The 20,859-nt window shown below is 37.9% G+C and overlaps 2 protein-coding genes across 6 annotated transcripts in view; one reads left to right on the plus strand and one right to left on the minus strand.

Annotated features, from left to right (window-relative positions):
- The window catches only part of LOC122717816 (DNA ligase 3), a 21,208-nt gene extending 13,158 nt beyond the window's left edge, over positions 1–8,050 (plus strand). Inside the window, exons 1-18 of one of the 3 annotated variants that reach the window (XM_043942245.1) lie at positions 1,202–1,283; positions 2,782–3,020; positions 3,382–3,461; positions 3,530–3,607; positions 3,681–3,849; positions 3,920–4,075; positions 4,153–4,284; positions 4,354–4,433; positions 4,499–4,586; positions 4,660–4,737; positions 4,828–4,951; positions 5,027–5,097; positions 5,165–5,311; positions 5,383–5,880; positions 5,956–6,069; positions 6,439–6,533; positions 6,995–7,085; positions 7,664–8,046. In XM_043942245.1, the coding sequence (XP_043798180.1) occupies positions 2,817–3,020; positions 3,382–3,461; positions 3,530–3,607; positions 3,681–3,849; positions 3,920–4,075; positions 4,153–4,284; positions 4,354–4,433; positions 4,499–4,586; positions 4,660–4,737; positions 4,828–4,951; positions 5,027–5,097; positions 5,165–5,311; positions 5,383–5,880; positions 5,956–6,069; positions 6,439–6,533; positions 6,995–7,085; positions 7,664–7,810 (2,352 nt within the window). In that variant the 5' untranslated portion in view covers positions 1,202–1,283; positions 2,782–2,816 and the 3' untranslated portion in view covers positions 7,811–8,046. Of the gene's footprint in view, positions 1–1,201; positions 1,314–2,781; positions 3,021–3,381; positions 3,462–3,529; positions 3,608–3,680; positions 3,850–3,919; positions 4,076–4,152; positions 4,285–4,353; positions 4,434–4,498; positions 4,587–4,659; positions 4,738–4,827; positions 4,952–5,026; positions 5,098–5,164; positions 5,312–5,382; positions 5,881–5,955; positions 6,070–6,438; positions 6,534–6,994; positions 7,086–7,663 lie in introns of those variants that run through there. The other 2 variants (XM_043942244.1, XM_043942243.1) reach the window with 2 other exon arrangements.
- The window catches only part of LOC122717823 (prohormone-1), an 18,238-nt gene continuing 5,423 nt past the window's right edge, over positions 8,045–20,859 (minus strand). The window contains exons 1-3 of one of the 3 annotated variants that reach the window (XM_043942264.1): positions 14,523–14,629; positions 12,704–12,817; positions 8,045–8,703 (exon numbers count right to left, since the gene is read on the minus strand). In XM_043942264.1, the coding sequence (XP_043798199.1) occupies positions 8,539–8,703; positions 12,704–12,808 (270 nt within the window). In that variant the 5' untranslated portion in view covers positions 12,809–12,817; positions 14,523–14,629 and the 3' untranslated portion in view covers positions 8,045–8,538. Of the gene's footprint in view, positions 8,704–12,697; positions 12,818–14,522; positions 14,630–20,859 lie in introns of those variants that run through there. The other 2 variants (XM_043942262.1, XM_043942263.1) reach the window with 2 other exon arrangements.

Here is a 20,859-nt window from a genome sequence, read left to right on the forward strand (position 1 = left end):
TCTCTCTCTCTCTCTCTCTCTCTCTCTCTCTCTCTGGAAAAATTCTCCGCCTTCTTTCGACGAAAAAAATTCGATAATTCGATCCTTGAGCCTGATGCAACGTTCGAGTAACAGCGTGAAACGATATAGATCGATCATATATGTGTTAGATCGTACGCACGATTCCCGGAATTAAAATACCATCGTTTGTTTTCTCACTTGGAACAAGGAATTACGAGATGCGCTTTAAATGTGTGTAAAAGATATTTGCATTATTGAACTATAGCTGGTGTGTTTCGTAACCCTTCGAATAGAATTCCTGCAAATTTTCCTTTTTTTTCCTTTCTCCCCCCCCCCCCTCCTCTTCGAGAATCGATACATATCGTTTCTTCATTGCAATTTCCGCGTTGCGTAATCTTACTGCGTAGGTAATGATTCATAACTGTTTGGAGAGACTATATATGTACTAGCTTCGTCTTATCGATGTTCCAAATCGAATTGAAAATGTGCGTCGAAGTTATCCTATATTTTTCTTTCTTTCTTTCTTTTTTCTCTCTCTCTCGAAAGAATTATTAAAAAGAAAGTTTGTTCCGTGACACGGATATAATATTTATCGCACAATAGACGTGCAACCGTCGAATTTATCGGTGGTTAAATTCCCCGTTCGATCGATAACACTCACTCTCTTTATTTTCTTATCCCGTATTTTTCTCCCGTATCCCGATTATTTTACAACTTTTACAACTAAATCTCGGTGATTTTCCATCTCTTTGGTTTCAGAGAATGGATCAAGAGAGCTATTTATTGTTTACTGATGGAAAAAAGTCTTTGGAAGGAAATGCCTATTTTCACACACATTTCGACGATCTGCATTTAATGCATTAAATAATTTAAATGCATTAGATAGTATTCGAAAAATTCTAACTTCTTATTTCTCATTATTTCTCAATATGCGTAGACTGATTACGATTTGTAACGATAGTTTATAATTTATAAATGTAATTTCATATTCGAGTGATTAAGATAATAATTGTATGAATAGATACCGATATATGTCGAAATAATTAATAGTTTCGATTATTCTTATATAATTTTATAAATGAAATAATTTTTACGATTTTGAATATTCGAATAATAACCTCTTCTTACTACTATATAGAGTGTAGTGTCAGGTTTGTCAACAAAGCGTCCGAAGTGGGGAAGACGGTTCTAACGAAAGACACTCCTCTTGCCTCAGTGCTGTCCTGCGAGACTTCTTTACACCAGTGAACAATACAGTCGACAATGATGGGAAAAATTTAATAGTGAGGTTACGAGTAAAGTTACTTCGATAAGTTAGTTCGATAATTTATTGTTCAAAACGTAATAATAATCACGAATAACTGTAGTGTCGAACGATCGAGGTTATACGAAAAGCGGGTTGACTATAATAACTACGAATAAATGTTATTCAAGCGTTTTAATAAATAATTATACTTAGAATAACTTTATTTTTGACTAGTTATTTTTTTAATGTCCAATTCTGATATTCGAGAACTCGTTAAGAATTTCGTATACGTTCGATGAATCGATCGATGAGTGAAAGAAGTACGTAATCGACCAATCTCGTTAGAGCGGATCGAGGATGTATCGAGAAACAATCGATCTCGAGACAAGGTGGTGCATCGGGTATCGCGTACACGCAACGTAAACACCGCGATAATTTCGTATTTTTATAGGGTATTTTATTCGGATGATAATGGGGTCAGGGACTCCGGGGCATCGGATCTTTAATTAATTTTCTGCGATAGAATTGGATATACGCGTGTTACGAAACTCGCACGAGCGAAACAATTTCGGTTGCAATTTCAGTTTCTCTCTCTGAACCTCAATCTCTTCCTATGAGAACCTAACAGAAAGATAAACGAAATTTTCATTTCCGCTCCGTCTCGTTTGACCCTGTAACGGGGTTAAAACGTCAATTTTTTTTGTGTGTGTGTTTTTTTTCTTTATATACGCGATATATCTTTCGTAACCCACGTATTTCGATATCGCGCGTAATCCGTGATGAGATGAATGAGAAAAATAAGCGAATGATCTAGAGATAGATATAGAATTTATTTTTCGTTTTCATGGAACAGATCAGAAGAGGAGAAAAAAATTGAGCGTTGAAAGAAAAAAAAAAGAAAAAGGTATCGTTCACCACAAGTAAATGTCACGAATGCTGCGATAACGATTGCAACTGTTTTGCAATAATGATGTGACTCCTTGAGCGCAAAGGAGGTCTTAATTTCCACGAAAATGTTCATAGCAGTCTTCGATCTTGTGCTCTTGATTCGAAATCTCGATCCTTTCTTCGCGAGATTTGGAGGTTAGGTTTTAGTTCGGGACGCATTCGCACCTCCCTCCTTTCGCTTTCGTCGAAAGAAACGAACGAAAACCGCATCGAGATGCAACAACGGAATGGAAAATTACGAGTGGTGATAAGTGCGGCCACGATAACCGCCCGTCTGATCGTGGATTATTCTTTCGGACGACGTCCAACTCGATTCCATTTTCTCTTTTTACCGCTTACTTGTCCCTTTCCTATCTTACCGTTTAAGCAGATGACCCACGGCGTTTCTTTAACTCGAACCGAACAACACTGTATTTGTTTTCGCCGATTGTCGCGTAGCCTTAGCGATACTTGGGATCCTAAATAATAAACCATGCATCTAGAAATTAACTTTTTCCAGATTTGAGAATGAAAATTTCTCGAAAGAAAGTGTTGTTTACTTAGAGATATTCTTAATCGATGTTTTTAAATCGGATGACGGTTTTCAGACGGTTTTAAAAGCGACGTGAAGCTGTGGTGCAGAATGTTGCTTCCCGGGGCCGTGAAGAGGGTGTACAACTTGCAAAGCAAACAATTGATCAAGCTGTTTTCTCGTATACTGCTCGAGGACGAGGACGAGATGCTGGAACATCTCGAACGAGGAGACGTAGCTGAAACCATCCGATCCTTTTTCGAGAAAAGCGTCGCTCGAAAACCAGCTGAAAACAGCGTACTTACCATTCAACAGGTAACTCAGATTTCTCAGATGAAGATTTGCATTGATTCACATCAGAAGGGATCGCGCGCGTGTTCTTTGTGCGGGGAAAAAAATAAATAGTCGAGACAACGCGAAAGGTTATATTAATATTCCGTATTTCTCCAAAATAGAAAAGAAACTGTCGATCTCTGGCTGGATTTTTTTTTCATGTTTTTCGGATTACCACAGAACCCAAACTGAATTTCCAAACGAAATCCTCCATCGACTCGAATTTCAAATATCTATAATATATAGATATGAATATCTAACATATAATCCAGATTTCTTGATATTTATAGAGATAAGCAAAGAGGTTAGGTTAGATAATCATTAATTTGTTTTTCCTCATTAGGTGGATGAATTTCTACAAGAGTTGTCGTTTTTAACCAAAGAGGAGGAGCAAGTTAGCCACTTTTGTTCCATCATCCCCAGGTAAATTATTTTTTCCCCTATTTCATCATTTCTTCATTTCGAAAGCAAATCGTTGCTCGTTTTTTCAGATGCACTCTGGACGATCTAAAGATGATAATCCGGCTGATCAAGCATGATTTAAGGATAAATGCTGGTCCGAAACATATGTGGGTATAAATAGCAAGCTAGACGATTAAACTAGATCAAATATTTTTCGTCTGTATTCTCGTATTCTCGCAGTTTGGCCGCGGTGCACGAAGATGCTTACGAGGCTTTCCAAACATCCAGGGATTTGAACAGCGTTATCGAACGGTGTTTGCAACGACCGTCGAAATCAAAAAAGGAAGAATCGAATTCTTCCAATGTCAAGGTTACGCTTTCGCTGATGACACCTGTTTTACCTATGCTGGTAAAGCTTTTGTATCTTCTTCGTTTAAATCTTTGTAAATCGTTGTAAAAGTGTGTTAAAAATGGAACAGGCAGAAGCTTGCAAGTCCGTGGAAATGGCGATGAAGAAATGTCCAAATGGAATGCTGGCCGAAGTGAAATATGATGGAGAACGTGTTCAAGTGCATAAGAAAGGGAACGAATTTCGATACTTTAGCAGATCCTTGAAACCAGTGCTTCCTCATAAAGTAAATAAATCTGTTTCGTTTCGATTATTATTTCTCCAACGCGTTGCTTTTACACGTGCTCTTTTGTATCGTTCCAGGTGAATCTCTTCAAGAATTATATTCCACAAGCTTTTCCAGACGGCGATGATCTGATTTTAGATTCTGAGATCCTCATGATCGATGCCAATACTGGACAACCGTTGCCCTTTGGTACCTTAGGCATTCATAAGGTTCAAATACACTCTTTGTTGAAACTTTTTAATCCTTCGTAATTATCACTATTCGGTTTCGTTTTTTAGAAAGCTGAATTCAAAGATGCAAATGCCTGTTTGTTCGTTTTCGATTGCATTTATTACAACGGAGATGTTTTGTTGCACAAGTGAGTTTTTCAATTTCTCTCTCGTTCGTATCTTATTTAGTATCTAGATAAATCGTTTTGCGCAGATCTATGATGAAACGAAGACAAATATTAACGGAGAGAATGACAGAGATACCAAACAGAATAATGCTCTCGGAAACGAAGGAAGTCCATGTAAATAATTTAAAATTCAATTTCTAAATTCAATATTGTAAAAGTAGAAAATTATAAGCGATAACAATTTCAGAATTCCCAAGATTTAGCAGAAATGATCGCCAGGATTCTTAAAATGGGTCTTGAAGGCTTGGTCCTCAAAGATATTCACGTATTTATCGCATGTTATTTATAAAATGATCAATTTATTTCGTATTTATGCTATGCCCAAATTCTAAGGATACATCGTTCTTATTCGTAGAGCAAATATGAACCGGGTAAAAGGCACTGGTTGAAGGTAAAAAAGGATTATTTGTACGACGGTGCAATGGCCGATAGTGCAGATCTCGTTGTGCTTGGCGCATGGTACGGTACGGGGAACAAAGGTTTGTTATTTGATCTATTGAGTTGCTTCGTATGCATATTTTTTTTATATTTGATTCGTTTCTTACGATTTTTAGGAGGTATGATGTCTGTATTCCTCATGGGTTGCTACGATGAAGATCGTGGCAACTGGGTAACGGTGACCAAAGTAAGAAATTAAGTACATATATATGTACGCTTAATGCCAACGAAATTTAAAATTCGGTTGAATGCAGGTACACACTGGTCACGACGATGCAACCCTGGCAAGTCTTCAGGACGAACTCGATATGATAAAGATAGGCAAGGATCCAACTAAAGTACCACGTTGGCTACGTGCTAATAAACCAATGATTCCCGACTTTGTTGCAAAGGATCCGAAGGTATTATCTGGGTTTAACTTGGTTCGATTCTCGGCTGAAAGCAGGTCAAACGAAACGTTTATGATTTGCAGAAACAACCGGTGTGGGAAATAACGGGGGCAGAGTTCACCAATCAGGGTGTTCACACAGCTGACGGTATTAGTATCAGATTTCCACGTGTAACGCGCATTCGTCGAGATAAAGATTGGTCTTCTGCCATCACTTTAAACGAATTGCGAAATCTTTTCAAAAAGAATTCCGAGTCGATAGATTTTACTCTTCTTTTGCCTTCAACTTCTAAGAAAGAAATTGATAAAACGAGAACGAGCGAAAAAGATTCATCTTTTTTGAACACAAAAGCGAAACGCGAAGATGAAAGATCAAAGTCTCCAACAAGGAAAAATAAGGATTCAAAAACGATTAAAACACCTTCTCCAAAGAAATCTCCCGCAAAGCCAGTCAATTCTCCTCGTACACGATCTAGATCTAACGAAAGAAATAAGGATCAAAGAAGGCACGATGGTGCAAAAAAAAATATTTTCAACGAACGGGATACGGAGGCAGCGTATTATGCTTTTGTAGATAAGGATGTACGTTTTTATCGCTACATGTTTTAATGAGATGTACCATCTTATCCGTTTAACCTTATATCCTATACCTTATAGTTCATCGAGTATTCCGCTGCAGGAGTCCCGTTAAATTGGATCGAAGGACGAAAACCCAAGGATGGTCTTCCGTCGGATGCAAAATCGTTGCATAATTTAACGAGCAACGAATTGGTAATAAACGCATATCAGTGATGGGGAAAATTTAATAGTTGAAATTACGAATAAAGTTACTTCGATAATTAATTGTTCAAAATATAATGATAATTGCAAATAATTGTAATGCCAATGAGATAACATGAGGATCAATTATAATAGCTACAAATAAATATTATTAAAACATTTAAATAAATATTATTAAAACGTTTTAATAAATAATTACTTAGAATAATTTTATTCGGAATTTTTAACTAGTTACTTTTTCAACTAGTTTTTTCAACGGACTAATACCAAACTCTGACGCACATAATGTAGCGAAAAAAATTAACCTCTAAAATCGAAACGTGACTCGTTTCGTTCCTTTTCTTTTCTTTTTTTTTACAGAAATCTAAAAGCGTTTTAAAGGGTGCACCGATCAGCTTGGCGCCAAACTTTAAGAAAAGCAAGCAACGAGATTATGTTCGCAACATGCTCAAGACGTATCCTTTTATTCCTTATTGAAGGAGTAGGAGCTCCTTGAATAATTATCGTTTCCGTCTTTGGAAACAAACTCAAACTCGCAGTTTCAAACTCGATTGGTCGACGTATTCAATCGACACGGCTATCACGACTTAAGGGACGTTTCTTAATTACTTTGGGACGGATATATAGGATTCGGTGGAATGAGTCGCGTTTTCCAATGGAAAACATGTACTTACGTAAACCTCGTACGTAACACCTCGGGGAGGAGAATAGTTGGCGAGAGTAGCATGACAGAAAAATGGAACACGAGATTTTCTTTCGTGTCTTACCACGCTCCCTTGAGGCGGATTTAAAGTAGACGACTTGCTTAACGACTATGTCGCGAAAAAGGGGAACGTACGAATCATACGTGAGCTTCTCGATTCTACCGCTTCGAACGCGATCGGGTTACATATCGATTTTCCTTAATCGATATCAGTCTTGGGGCCAAGGTGTTGAACGACGAAGACAAATCTACGGCCACGTATATGATTCATCCTTGTAAGGAAATCCTATCGTCCGCTGTTCACGTACGTATAATTTATCTTTACGAAAAAACGTTATATCCTTCTAAAGAAAAAGATTCATTCGTCGAAATCAATTAATTTGAACATCGTTTTGAGAAATAGTTTCGATATAGTTCGTGATTTTTAAAGTTTTCTGATAGAAGGAACGCGCGATTCATCGCTCGAAAAATTGCTTAAAACGGGTGGAAAAAAGAATAGTACATCGATCGATAACGGAAACTTGGAATTCTTGAAAATAACGCGTTTTATCTTGGTTTGGATAGGTTAGGTAAAAAAAGGTAAAACAGTTTGCGATCGCGTAGTTAATGGATGCGTTTTTAATGGATGGAACGAGCGGGGCCTCGATAACAGAGTTAAACTTGGTTAACACCGGCATCGTTACAGCATGCTAGCATTGGCATTAAGCGGCTTCCGACTCGTGGAAGTTGTCAACTCCGTTAACCGTAGGCGCCAATTGCTCGCGTCGTTCGCTCCTTGATAATCTTCCATCGCCTATGGAATATCATTACCCCTCATCCGCAAATAGGAACATTAATCCCCGCGGCATGACATTCACTTCGATTCTCTGCTTCGTTCCTCAGGAATTCGAAGATGTTCCAAAGACGGTAAGGCACGTGAACGTCTCTTGGGTAGAGGCGGTCGCCACTACTTTGGAAATTCAAGGGACGGAAGAGCACGCGGTGGAACTGGCCCAGAATTATTGTTCCTGTCCCTGTTCTCATCGATGACTATCTTTACATAAAATGGAATAATGCAGAATTCATTGGGAAGAAATATTCGAGGAGAATTTTGTACTTACCTTTTCCTTGCATCCCAGTATGTTGTCCTTGAAATCGAGTCTTCGAAACTCGACTGCTTTAATGAAGGAAAATGTAGAAAATTGTAAATTGTACATTCTATATTTATTTCGCTACTGAATATTCGTAGCAAGATATATTCGGAAAATAAAGAGATCGATCGTATACAGAACGGAAAAAATGGATCCTTTATTAAACAACGTCCTTCGTTAATTAAAATACGTAAAGTATAATTGACAAGAAGATGAAATTATTGTGCTTCGCAAAGTCTCACTCGAGGAAAGAAAACTCTATAATCTTAACGCAGGTATAATTACGATACATCGTACTACAATCTACTATTTCCTTTCCTTAATATCGATGTTAATATAATACAGCGTATTGCGGGGAAATGGATCATTGCTAAATTTACATCCGCGACATTTTCAAATCGAAAACGATTCCAATCTCCGAAAGGACACGTACATTTTGAAATACGATCAAAGAGTTACCAAAGATTCATAAACTCGCGGATGCAAATTTGACAACACTGGGGATCTGAATTTGTGCCGTCGAGCTATACTCGTCGTCTATTTAAAAGCTTAGCCACTGGACAAAGGGAGAGACAAAGGAAGGAAAGAGTGAGAGAGAGAAAGATGATCGAGGAGCAACTCGACGTTCTATTTGCCAAAGCAGGAGACGGCGTTGAAGGCGCACTGTTTCCAATAACTTCGTTTGCGTTGAAGGTCACCGATGTCCAGCTGATTTCGAAGCCGTTTCACGATTTGTTTCGTGAACAGGTAATTGATCAGAGCGGTCTCGATGCTTCCATCGTCGTCCACCAACTGAAATAAATGCGTTGAACAACCAATTTCAACGCGACAACGCGAATAGTGGTATAAGAATAATAGGAGAAAACTGGACAAAATTATTTTTTTCCCAATTTTGAATTTATATTTTATATAAGATTTAATTTTTAAAAAACAATACTGCTTTTTTATTATAATTTATTGTTTCGTTAAAAATATACGAATGTACAAATATTTGTGATTCGAATTCTTAAGTAGACGCGCAAAATATCTTCGCGGCGAACGTAACAAAAAAGTTATGGCAGGCAATTAACTTACGAAAGCGTTTCGAATTTCACAACATACGATAAACTGGACCTTGAGAATTGGAAATTGATAGTCTAAAGAAACGGACGTTGAGAAAAAAAATGTTTATTAAAAAAAAAGAAGTTATGGCTATTTGTTAGGGGATATGTTCGAAAAATCCTATTTTATAAATTATCCGATAGATGTGGATCAAATATGGATCTAAACAATGATAATTTAACGAAATAACGATAAAACTAAAAATTATAAAATGGAAAAAGCACTGCAAGAAGATATATTGCATATCGACCGCTCATACATTGAAAGGAATAAAAAAATTGCCAACTTAAGTTAGAGATATTATTATATATATATATTATAATATAAGATACGTTAAAATTAATCCATAAATATCAATAGCTAGATTAAATTAACTTTAATATAATAAAAAAAAATAGAAAGTTTCTATTTTCCGTACATTCGACTCTTATTACGTGAAACATATAAAAAATCATTGGCAAATAATTACATTGTATGAATTTCCAATATGAAATAATTACTTAACTTTAAATTTAATTTATAAAAAAAAAAAAACAAAATTCATCGATAATTTATAACTTATTTTATATTTAAATTAAAATAAATATTTTGAGAAATGCTTTTTAAAAAATTTACAGAAACCGATCAATTCTCTGCCTATATACGCGTATTTTGTTTAATCTGTAAAAAGAGGATTTAAAATTTTAATGTATAATTATTATACATTACATCAAAACAATCATATTTTATTCATTTGAAAATAAATTTTGCCCAGTTAATTATACATTATTCGAATCACAGTGCAACGTTTTATTTTTAGTTATATATACAGTTCGTGCATAGACAGTGGAGAAAGAATGTACGATCAACCTTTTCATAAACATTAGAAAAAAGGCTTCTCGAATCGTCTCTCCGCCATCTTGTTCCATATATCTCCATCTCGATCTTTCCTTTTATTACCATCTCGCAAAAACTTCGCAAAAGTTAATGGATATAATAATTTCGTCCAAGATAACGTTCGAGCATAACATAACGTAAACGTTTCCGATGCTGCACTCAAAATCAAGCAACGATTGGAATTAAATAAAGATCGAAAAGGAATCGTAAGACAATTTGCACGGTATAATGAATAAGGGGAAAAAAAATGCGTGGTAAATGGGAAAAGGTATTAGGCTTTTTTTTTTTATAAAAACGTCGAATCAAACGTTCGCGACGAATAACCGGATGTTAAGTAAAATCGGATCAGCCGTCGCTGAGATATCGATTATCGAATCAGCCGCAAATTTATCAACCTTCAGTCCAACGAATTCGCGTGCTTTATCGCCGCTCCTCTCCAAGACATTACACGACTGATCTACCTATTTTCGATATTTCTCGAAGCTAATTTCTAATTGTAAAAAAAGTAGCTTGGTAACGTTGCTCGAATAGAAAGATGCTGTTACCCTTTCGTTGGAAAAAAAAGAATAATTGGTATCGATAGAGAGAAACATACGCGTGTTGTTGTTTTACGTAATATCACCTCGTATCCCATTTCTCCGTAACGTATACGTATGCTAATGTTACGGTAAATTCCGAGGGCGGTTTAAATGCTTAAACGAACGAATCTCTCCTACGCCATGCGCAATAACATATTTGCAATTCAAACGTCTAGATAAGAGTTACGCAACAGGAGTACGAACTATATTTCGTACGAAGGATTAAGAAATATATTGGCACGAGAATGGACATTTTCCCCTCCCTCTATCGTTTCAATTTTTTTTTTTTTTTTGTATAAAATAATACAAAATTTCTAATTTGGCCACGAATTTGGGAAAAAGTAATAATAATTTCGTTGGAATAGAAGTTATCTCGCAAATATCGGTAGTCAAGTTTGTTAGACGGGCAATTTACTTTGTTATCCACCGCAAAAGACACGAGTCTTTATCCGTTTCTATCTCCTTCAACCGGAGAAATTCAATTTGTCTCTTTTGAAACGGTATCCGTTTATATCGTCCGCTTGGAAATATTTCAGTTCCGCGAATTATTATTTTTCTAAGAATAATTTTAAAAATTATATTGGATAAATTATTGGACAAATATTGGATTCGATGAATAATTCGATTTATCGTTGAAAAAAAAAATCGTACTCATAGACAGTAAAAAAATGAAGGTTAAATATATATACTCTACACGTGTAGAAAGATACATATATATATATGTTAAGTAATCTCAGTGTAATATTTCTGGGTTCAAAATTCAGGACGACAGGCCAGCTTGAAACTATGCGAGCGTAGCATGGTAAACGGATCCTTTGTCTTTGATCATCCCGAGGATGCGCGCGATTAAACCCATATCTATGGATTATCAGAGGTAGCGTTAATTGCGCAGTTAACGTCACCCGTACACTCGACCATTGCGGTAACATTGATATGCCAATTCTGAATTAACCGTATACGAGACCTTTCTCTCTCTCTCTCTCTCTCTCTCTCTCTCTCTCTCTCTCTCTCTCTCTCTCTCTCTCACCTCTCAAATCTCAAGGAGGAGAAGCACGAAAGATCGAAGAAGACGATTCTCAATAATTCTCTCGTGATCGAAGTAAAGGAAAATCGAAACGATTGAACAAACGAACTGTTGAACGAATTACACGCGAGACTTACTTATTTATGGATAAGCTTTTAACTCGATATCTGGAAAAGAAAATAGATTGAAACATCGAGAGCAACAGGTTTCTCGTTTCCCTTTCAATTATAAGCGGTTCAAGGATCTCACCGTATGATCTCGAATTCGAGAATTCACCTCGATCGGTAAAATCGTATATACATGTAATAGTAGAAAAGTTTAATATATCGAGAAAGAAATCGAATAAATGACTGTTCGGAGGTAAAGGTAGCTTCGTTATTAACATTCTTCCGAGGATGGAAGAGAATAATACGAAGAGTTTGAACGGGTCTGAGGGTAACAGTTGGCATAATAACGACCAAAAAACTCCTTTCTGGATATTGTAAAAAAACGCGATTCACTGTCGTCGCTAGTGTGCCAAATAAATTTCCGACGGAATTGTATTTCTTTCCATTTCTTCGAAAGATGCGTGACTCTAATACGAATCTCTCCATTTTTATTCTTTCTTTGTTCAGGTTTGAAACTTTCTCCCCTATTCTCCAAAAAATTATTCCGCAAAAATATACATATCACATTGAATCGCGAATGGATACAGAACGATGTTAAAAGTTATTTGTGCCATCCCATATATGGTTGATTGCAATTAACTGATTAACCGGAAATGGAGATTAATCTCCGCAGCAAAAGCTGCGGTGGTTTTGATCGCGATTATATTTTTTTAAATCACGATCAATCGATCCGGAATTAATTATTAAATAAATATACAACGACGTATATAAATAAATATACAACGACAAAGGAAAGAGAGCAAGAGGAAGGAAAAGACCTTTTTTTCTTCTCGAAACGAGTTCAAGACAAGAACAGTTGTTCGTAGCGACTTGTGTTCGTTGTAAAATTGAGGGCAGGGTGAGAGGGGTAACGAGGCACATTTGTCATTCGCTCGACTCGGTCACGTGGAATTCTCTCGACTAATATTACCGCCGCTCGCTCGTTACGAACGATATTCTTTCTTATTTACGTGCCATTTTATATTAAAATAAAAATGTTCTAAAGAACGACTATCGCGAGAGTGGGGGGAGGGGGGAGGGGAAGGATTTTCGTTACTTACGTCTACCTCGTTCAACAATCGTTCCTTGTCAGCTGCCGGGATGGCCGTTGAGCAGTCTATCAACACCATCAGAACGACGAACAGAAACATGGCGATTCGTAACGACGACATATTTCGATCCTGCGTAACATAGAAAAAACAAACCAAATTTCGTCAATCCGGATTAATTAAACCGTTTTAGTTGTTCGAACGATAGTCGTTCGTTAACAAAAAAAATCATATTATCGATTTTGAAAATATGAAAGATTGAAAAAAAAGAAAAAAAAGATGCGACACGAGAAGAGCGAAAATATCCAAGTGAACGCCTCCGTCTCTCGATCGCACAAAATTACATATGTGTATATTCGCATTCTGGATATATCTATTCCCTGTTAACAACGTGCAACGATGCGCGCGATACGCGTTTTTTTTTCGATAATAATACGAGATAGCGTGATGGCACACGAGTAACGATCGCTCGTATCAGTTCGCTTCGCTGGGAAGCTCTAAAAGTATCCGGCGACGACTCGTACCGCGTTGATTACGTTCGAAAGAAAAATCGAACGATTGAAGCGACGTCGAAAGGCCATTGATACAGCGGGTGATACAGAACGCGAGATTCTACTTTCTAGAAATCGATCGGATAAAAGCCGATGAATTTCAATAAAGCACGATTTTATTATTCGATTCGAAAGGGAGCAAAAGTTAATTTTTTGATATTTCTCGCCTCGTGCGTTATTCTTTTTTTAACCGATTATCGACGATTGCTCGCGCGGACGGACACTTCTGAGACTATTGTCGAGAATGCAATCTCTCGTATTCGGTCACTGAAAATTTCTCATATTCGAAAAGCAAATTTATCGTGTCTCGGTCGGATTGAAGAATTAATTTCTCTAAACGAATTAACGGAGAGGATATATATATATATATATATAATATATATAATATATATAATAATAATACACGTGTATTTTAGAGAAGCAAATTAGGCGGATGAACGTTGACAACGTTGCATGCGGTTTTACGTATATCGTTGATGGACGGGATCGATCGGTTAATGGAATATTTTGATCAATGTCAAAATTGTTGGTTTTATTCGTTCGCGGTCGACACTTCGATTCTGCCGCGATGAATAACGGACAACCACTCTACCTGTCATTGACAGAACCATAATTCATCCAAGGAATTCTCTCGAGTGATACCATATCAATCCCCCTTCAATTTTTAAAATATCGCTATTCTCTATTTATTAATCAAACGAAAAATAGTTGGATTGATTTAACGAGCATGCATCGTTGTAAAACGAATAAAACGTAAAACAAAAAGTAGTATAATTATATACGCGCTTTATATATATATATATATCTTCAAAGACAATGCAAGACAATAGACGAGTAATTTGCACGGCTCCCTAGGCAACAGGTTTTCCTCTCCCTCGAAATGGACGCTTGCCTATATCTATACACTTATATATCCATCCCAAGCTGGCAAACACTTTTTTTTTAACTCGATCGAACGAATTGTCATTGTCTCGTCTAAGCGAAACAATTTACGACATTTATTTATATAATTATATTCGAAACGTTATCATACTCGAGCCTATTTTTTCATCACCATTCAACGACATTCATAACGTAAACGAGTGAAATCGGGGATTGTTCGACTAGAAATTACGAGCTCGAATAAAAAAGCGATTATATCGTAAATTTAAAATTGGGAAGAAATCCAATCTATTCGAGACGCGAGTCACTAACTATTTAATAATTGTCTATTTCGAAAATCAAAATTCGAAAGGATGGTGAAAGAGGGAGATAAAGAAGATAAAGAAGATAAAGAAGAAATATACCTGTTGTTCGGTAAATGGAGATCGGGGTTGCGTCGTTAGCTCGAGTGGTTGGTCCTTTTTTGGGCGAGCAAGGTGCTTGCGAGGATCGGTGCTTCAGCGACAGAGTGACTGAGCTTGCAAGCACGCGACCACTTTATATCCGAGACAGGGACTGGGTCGGTGGCGTTGTGGTGGTGGAAACGATGGGGGTGGAAAACCCGCATTCCCCCTTCCCTCTCCCCCCGCTCACAAGTCACTCTCTTTCCACGATCACGCGTTTCGTCCACCGCCGATATTAATATTTCCACGCTCTCGAATCAAAGCTTTCTTTTCTTCTCAAGCTCCTCCTCCTCCTCTCCCCTCCCTCCCTGCTCCCCATGGGACAACATCACTGAACCGCGGTATATAAACGTCTGAAACCGGAACTCGGATCCGTTCGAATCAATCTCGAGAATCAAACGACGAGACCCACGAGACTCGAGCTCGCAACGAGGAAGGAGGCGACGAAGGAAGTCTCGTTGTTAACGCAATTTTATTATTGATAGCGAGCGAGAGATAAGGAATAAAAAAAATCGAATCGAGTGCACGCGGTGGTAATTTTCAATTTCACGTAAGGGGGATGAACGATATTTTTGAACCACCGTCCGGAGATCGTGTGCATTCTGACGGGCGAACAGAATTGCTGGACGAATTGCTGGACAATGCGGCGGCCGGGATAGAAATTGGCGGTGGGCAAGAGGCAGGAATGCTCATCCCCCGAGATATGCGAGGTCCGGCATGCTCCGCTCTCTTGCCACGTCCGTCCCTTCCCCCTCCCCACCGATCACGTATCTATCACTCGACCGTGTTGCATTACACGTTTCTTCTCCACGATATTCGTTTCGACGAATAGTAGCCGCTTCTCATCGATCGAATCAGGAAAAAATTCTTTGGAAATTGTTCTTGAACGCTTTCTCTTTGATTTAAACTTTGACGATTTCAAAATTGACGATAATATGCGAGAATTTGTAAAGAAGGAAACGCGATGAACGAATAAACAAATAATGGATAAAAAAGTTGATATTTTTACTTTTTCCGATTACGGGGTGATAAAGGAGCATACGATCGATAATAATCGGTGACCGATAAGAAATAGGCCATCAACATTGGAGAAAACGTGATCGTAACAACAATGATATGATAAAACGCGATAAAAGCTGCAGGGCCATCATTCACCGACGGATCTTGTCGCTCGCTCTTCCAAACGCGTTCCTCTCAACTTTTTATTCCGCTCGCTGATATTTCGTTAAATAATCGCTATGTTGCAACCCAGTTGGGAATTGTTTCGTATGGATTCGTGTGTAAAAATGTTGGTCACGATCGTGAATCTTTATTTCCCCTTTGAGATTCTCAAACGATGGCCAAGCATTGGATCATAACGTTCCCGTTGGGCCACGAGATCTGCCAATATTGGTCAATAAAAAAAAAAGAAAAAATAGAATTTGCATTAACACCTTATAAAAGAAGGAAATTTACGTGGAAGCGTGGGGAATTTCCTTGAAATTCTACGTAATTTAATAAAAAATCGCGTCATCGAGGAAAATATCATTTCGATACCATAAACGAGCGAATCGACAACGAGTCACGTTCAAATTCATTCGTAAAACGTAATTAATCAGGATCGCTAGAAATTTAGTTGGAGATTGATAAATTCGATCGTCTTAAATAACATCAATCATCGATAATTGAATTTCTCTTCTATTTTCTTTTATATGCTTTTTGTTAAACAAAAACGGAAGAGAAATTAACTGCAAAGTTGTTCAAAACAAAACATATATTTAAATATATATATAATTAATATAAAAATAAGTGATTTTTTTTCTTCTATTCGCCTATTTTAAGCGTGAACGAAGGCAAATTTGGATAACCTGATTACGTAAAGAACATGTAAGAGAGGATCGATGGATCGATGATTAATCAATTCGAACGAAATAATACAAATTCGAAAGCTACGAGAGAATTTATTTTACGTAACTTTTAACGAGCAATACTTGGTCGTATCGTCGCTAATTAAGCATTTCTATAACTGTTTGAACGCGTTGTCTCATTTTTTTTCTTTCGATTCCGTATATACAATTCGAGTTTACAACAACATTAAGAAACACGCCTTAAAACGTTCATCCATCAAAATTTTACATAGGAATTGGAATACACACGGCAGACACGTTTCACCGCCTCGAAGCTTCTGTCACTCGTCAACTACGATGGTATCTCTGATGTCAAGATGTGCGCGAACCTGTCGGTGTAAATTGTAAACACAATTCTCGCGTTATCTCGCCACGATCGAGCCCTTGAAACGAGACAATTCTGTATCGTAGCATCGACTCAGGCTGCAGTAGAACGTATCATTGTTTGGTCAGACCTTTCTCTCTTGCTCTATTCTATCGTTCGATCGTTTTACATTTCTTTACAAATATTACATTAGACGAATACTATAAGACTACGAGTGTTAAAATTTGCGATTAAAAATATATTTTTTGTTTCTTTTTATTTGTTCTTTTATTTTTCTCGTTACGCAACGTTACGTACTAACGATAGAAGTACGAAGAAAAAGTTCGAAGAAAAGAGTTACGCGATTCGATAATTAACCGAAGGCAATTAAAGAAAGATGTTAAAAAAGGTTGTCCACTTGTCGTAAACATTTTTATTTCCATTTTTCGACGCGAGTGGGCAAGACGTTCGAGGCAGAGTTTGAAGAAAGAAAGGGGAGAAAGAGAGAGAGAGACGATCTCGAATCGATCGCGAAAAACAGCAACTCTGAAATGATGGACCAACGTCGTTACCTGAGCGAAATTGGATCTCTCTTTCCGTTTCTCCCACGATTTCCACGGAAAGGGATTTGTAACGAAGGGCGAATCGTTAAGACCTCTTTGAAAAACATTTCGATTTCTCGCTTTCGTGGTTCGAGACGAATTCGAACTTCCAAAATAGCCATCTCCTACTTTAGTTACGATAATTATTATTTTCGAGATCGAAACGAAACATTCGAAATAAGCGTGTTAAATAATTTTCGCAATTGTGTCATCCGTACGAAACGTTTAATTAAATATTTTATTTTAATTTTAAAAATATCGTTAAATTTAGAATTTCGTTGCAATTCCCGTTCTCATAGAAAGGAGGAAGAAGAAAAAGAAAAAAAAAATTTCTGATAGAGTATGCTAATAACGAAGGATTGGCTTATCGAAGTGGTCGAAAATCATGTCGGTAATTCCTAAGCAAAGAGGAAATCTTGAAAGGTATTTTCTTTATCGAAGTCGTAACTTATCCTGCAAGCTACGATTCTAAATCGTACTTTTTCCAACCTTTTATTCGCGGTCGATAAAATCAACAATTTTCTCCTTCTTTCTTCACGCTCTCGCTCCCCAACCTTCTCCAACTTTGTTTCTTCTTCTCTTTTTTTTCTCTCGTGTACGTGAGTAATTCGAGACACCAACTCGAACAAATTTCTTCGTATTTTTATTTCATTTCACGCGGTATTAAAAAGTGGTGTTGAAACTTGTTGTCGATCCCTAGACTCTTTCTTATCTATAAATATTTTAACTTTGCGAGAAGAAAAATACATGACGTGGGATCGTGACGGAGCGGAAAAAGTGATAAATGATTAAAATTAGAGAGGAAAGAAACATGCAGCAAGTTACGATTCTCGATTCTCGTAAATCGAAAGAAATATCTCGGTTTCCGATCATGATGAGGAGAGAGGAGAGGGATCGCAACGGGTGGTTGAGTGGTATCAGAAAAACCTTTAGGCCGAGTTTCCATTACCCAGATCCGATCATTCTGTACTCTGATTGACTTTCGATGTCGCGGACGCTCGCGTTTCCTCCGATTTTTCAAACTTATTACAAAATTATTTCCATTCGTCGAAACTCGTACGATGCGTCATACTCTCGATCAAAAGTTCGAACTTCTCTCGCGAAAAATTACACGCGACGCATGTAAAAATTCTACGCGTCAATGTTCGTTTTTCTTTTTCCTCTTTCAACGAAGCGAACGTCAACCGTAAAATCTATTCGATTGGATGTAACGGATGGAACGGTCCTCTCCCGCAGAGGAAAAAAGCGTTTTTGTCGTTTTCGTCGTTTTATAACCGCCATCACCGTGATCGTAAGTGACCCATTAGTGCACGAGTCGAGCTCGTTATTAAACTCCGTTTAATGCACACGCCAGTCATTTCTTAAATTCTCTTCTCGCGAACGTGGAATCGTCGCTCTCGCCACATGTGTCTCTCCTCCTTTCTCTCCCCTTCTCCACTTCACTAAGCTCCGGTTACCGAGTTTCTCTGTCGAGAATGAAGATTCAATTTCGTTGGGTCGCGAGCGCGCAAACATTGGTCCGTTCGTCGACGGCCAATACGGAACGAGATTTTTCGCGCGTGTTGCGTATTGTGCAAAACGTATCGATGACAAACCACAAATCACGTTACAACCTATTATTTCAAAGCGAAGTTGCAAAGCTGTTGTCCGATTCCGCGACATACGAATCCAGATCGCATCTCTGTCATTAGCTAATTAATGGTGGCATGAGTTGAATCGGTGAGAGAATCCACGCGATATTTCTTTCAAATCGATCGAAATTTTAGAAAAATTGGAAATTGGCTGTGATTTTTATCGATAACGAATTAAAAGAAAACTTTGCACATGTGAATTCGCGGTTTTATCAAACATTCATAATCTATAGGAAAAACGATAGAAAAAAAAGAAAAGAATATACACAAAAAGGGAAAGATATTTCCTTTCTCTTTCGAATATTCAACGATCCTCTTTTTTTCCTCCCTCGATACGATTCTATTTCTCGCATATATTCACGATACATTGTGATTATTCTTATAAATATATAGAAGAATCGGTCGCGAAAAGAAGAAAAGTTTTGGTCTATTGTCAAGAAAAACTAATTATTCCCGTAAGATTGTGCTGTAAAGTCAAGTTGATCGGAAAATCAAAACTGATAGCGATTTCTGCCTCGATCAACCCGTCAATAGTTAATATCTCAAATTCGCTTCTGTTTATCGATTTGTCGAACGAATCGAAGCGAAGAAAGAGAAAAAGAGTAGCGCGCATAGAGATAAAGAAAGAAAGAGGGGGGAAGGAAAGAGAGAGAAGAAAAATAAAAATGAAGCGAGAAAGTTGACATTGGTCACGTATCTGGCCACCAGAGCGTGTTAGTCGTTAATTATAATCGGCACGTGACACCGGAACTCGGTTAATTATACGGATCCGTTTCTTTCTCGTGAACCACCTGTCGCATTTGCGATTCTGCTCGAGCGGACACTCGTTTTTTCCCGTTTTTCCCTTTGCTAAATGGAATCGAAGACAAATGTCTCTCTCTCTCTCTCTCTCTCTCTCTCTCTCTCTCTCTCTCTCTCTCTCTCTCTCTCTCTCTCTCTCTCTTTCTGTTCAAACAAACGTTTTCAGTAAGCTTGTTTAATTCGATTCCATTGAAAACAGTAGCGTATAGTAATCGATGAGGAGTATATATAAAAGAACAACAAAGGGCGAATTCTGTTATTAGGAAGAGCGGGGATTAAGATCGAGCCGATATATTTTCCGAGTTTGGAATCCAAGTTAATAATTCCCCGACCAATTTCCGACTTCCAAACTATTCTCTCACGAGATTCGTTCGAAGCCTCTGCGACGAATCTGCCAATCTTGTGCGTGTTCTTCCATTCCACTTTTCCGCGTAACTCAATTTTCGTATCTACGTTATTCTTCGTCGATCACTAACTTGGAAACTCTCGTTACACCTACTATACTACACATATAGAACGCGTTTCCACGTCAAGTCTGCGCGAACTTGCCCACTCTCGATCTCCCGATTTTCCAATCCTAATCGTTGCAATGCTGTCTTCTTACATCTTACATAGTATACATCCTCGATAAGATTTTCTTCTTCTCGTCCACGCGTTTTTTCGCTTTTCGTTCGCGATTCATTGTTCCAGACTCGCGGAGGACGAGTTTTAGCAATTAGATTCGCGGCGGAGGAGGGCGAAATTTTCGGATATCACGGAATGGAAGAAAATAGGCGGTACGTGAGAATCGGAGGATAATATGCGGTTTCGCGGATCGGATATATTCTCGAGCGCCTGCGTAACGTCAGCCACGCGTACACATATATATAGGAGGTTGCCGCTCGAGGCGTCACATTGCGTCCTCGAGTACGTCCTTCGTCTTCCTGGGACAAGCAACGCGCAGGATATCTTTCGATATATAATCGTCGCTCGATTATATCGCGACGCGCTCCTTTTTCAATTTTCATAAGAAGAATCGTGCCAGGACTCTTTTTCTTTCTCTCTCTCTCTCTCTCTCTTTCTCACTCTCTCACA

The sequence above is a fragment of the Apis laboriosa genome, unplaced genomic scaffold (assembly GCF_014066325.1).
Source record: "Apis laboriosa isolate Shangri-la unplaced genomic scaffold, ASM1406632v1 scaffold5_cov152, whole genome shotgun sequence".
In the NCBI taxonomy this organism is placed as follows: domain Eukaryota; kingdom Metazoa; phylum Arthropoda; class Insecta; order Hymenoptera; family Apidae; genus Apis; species Apis laboriosa.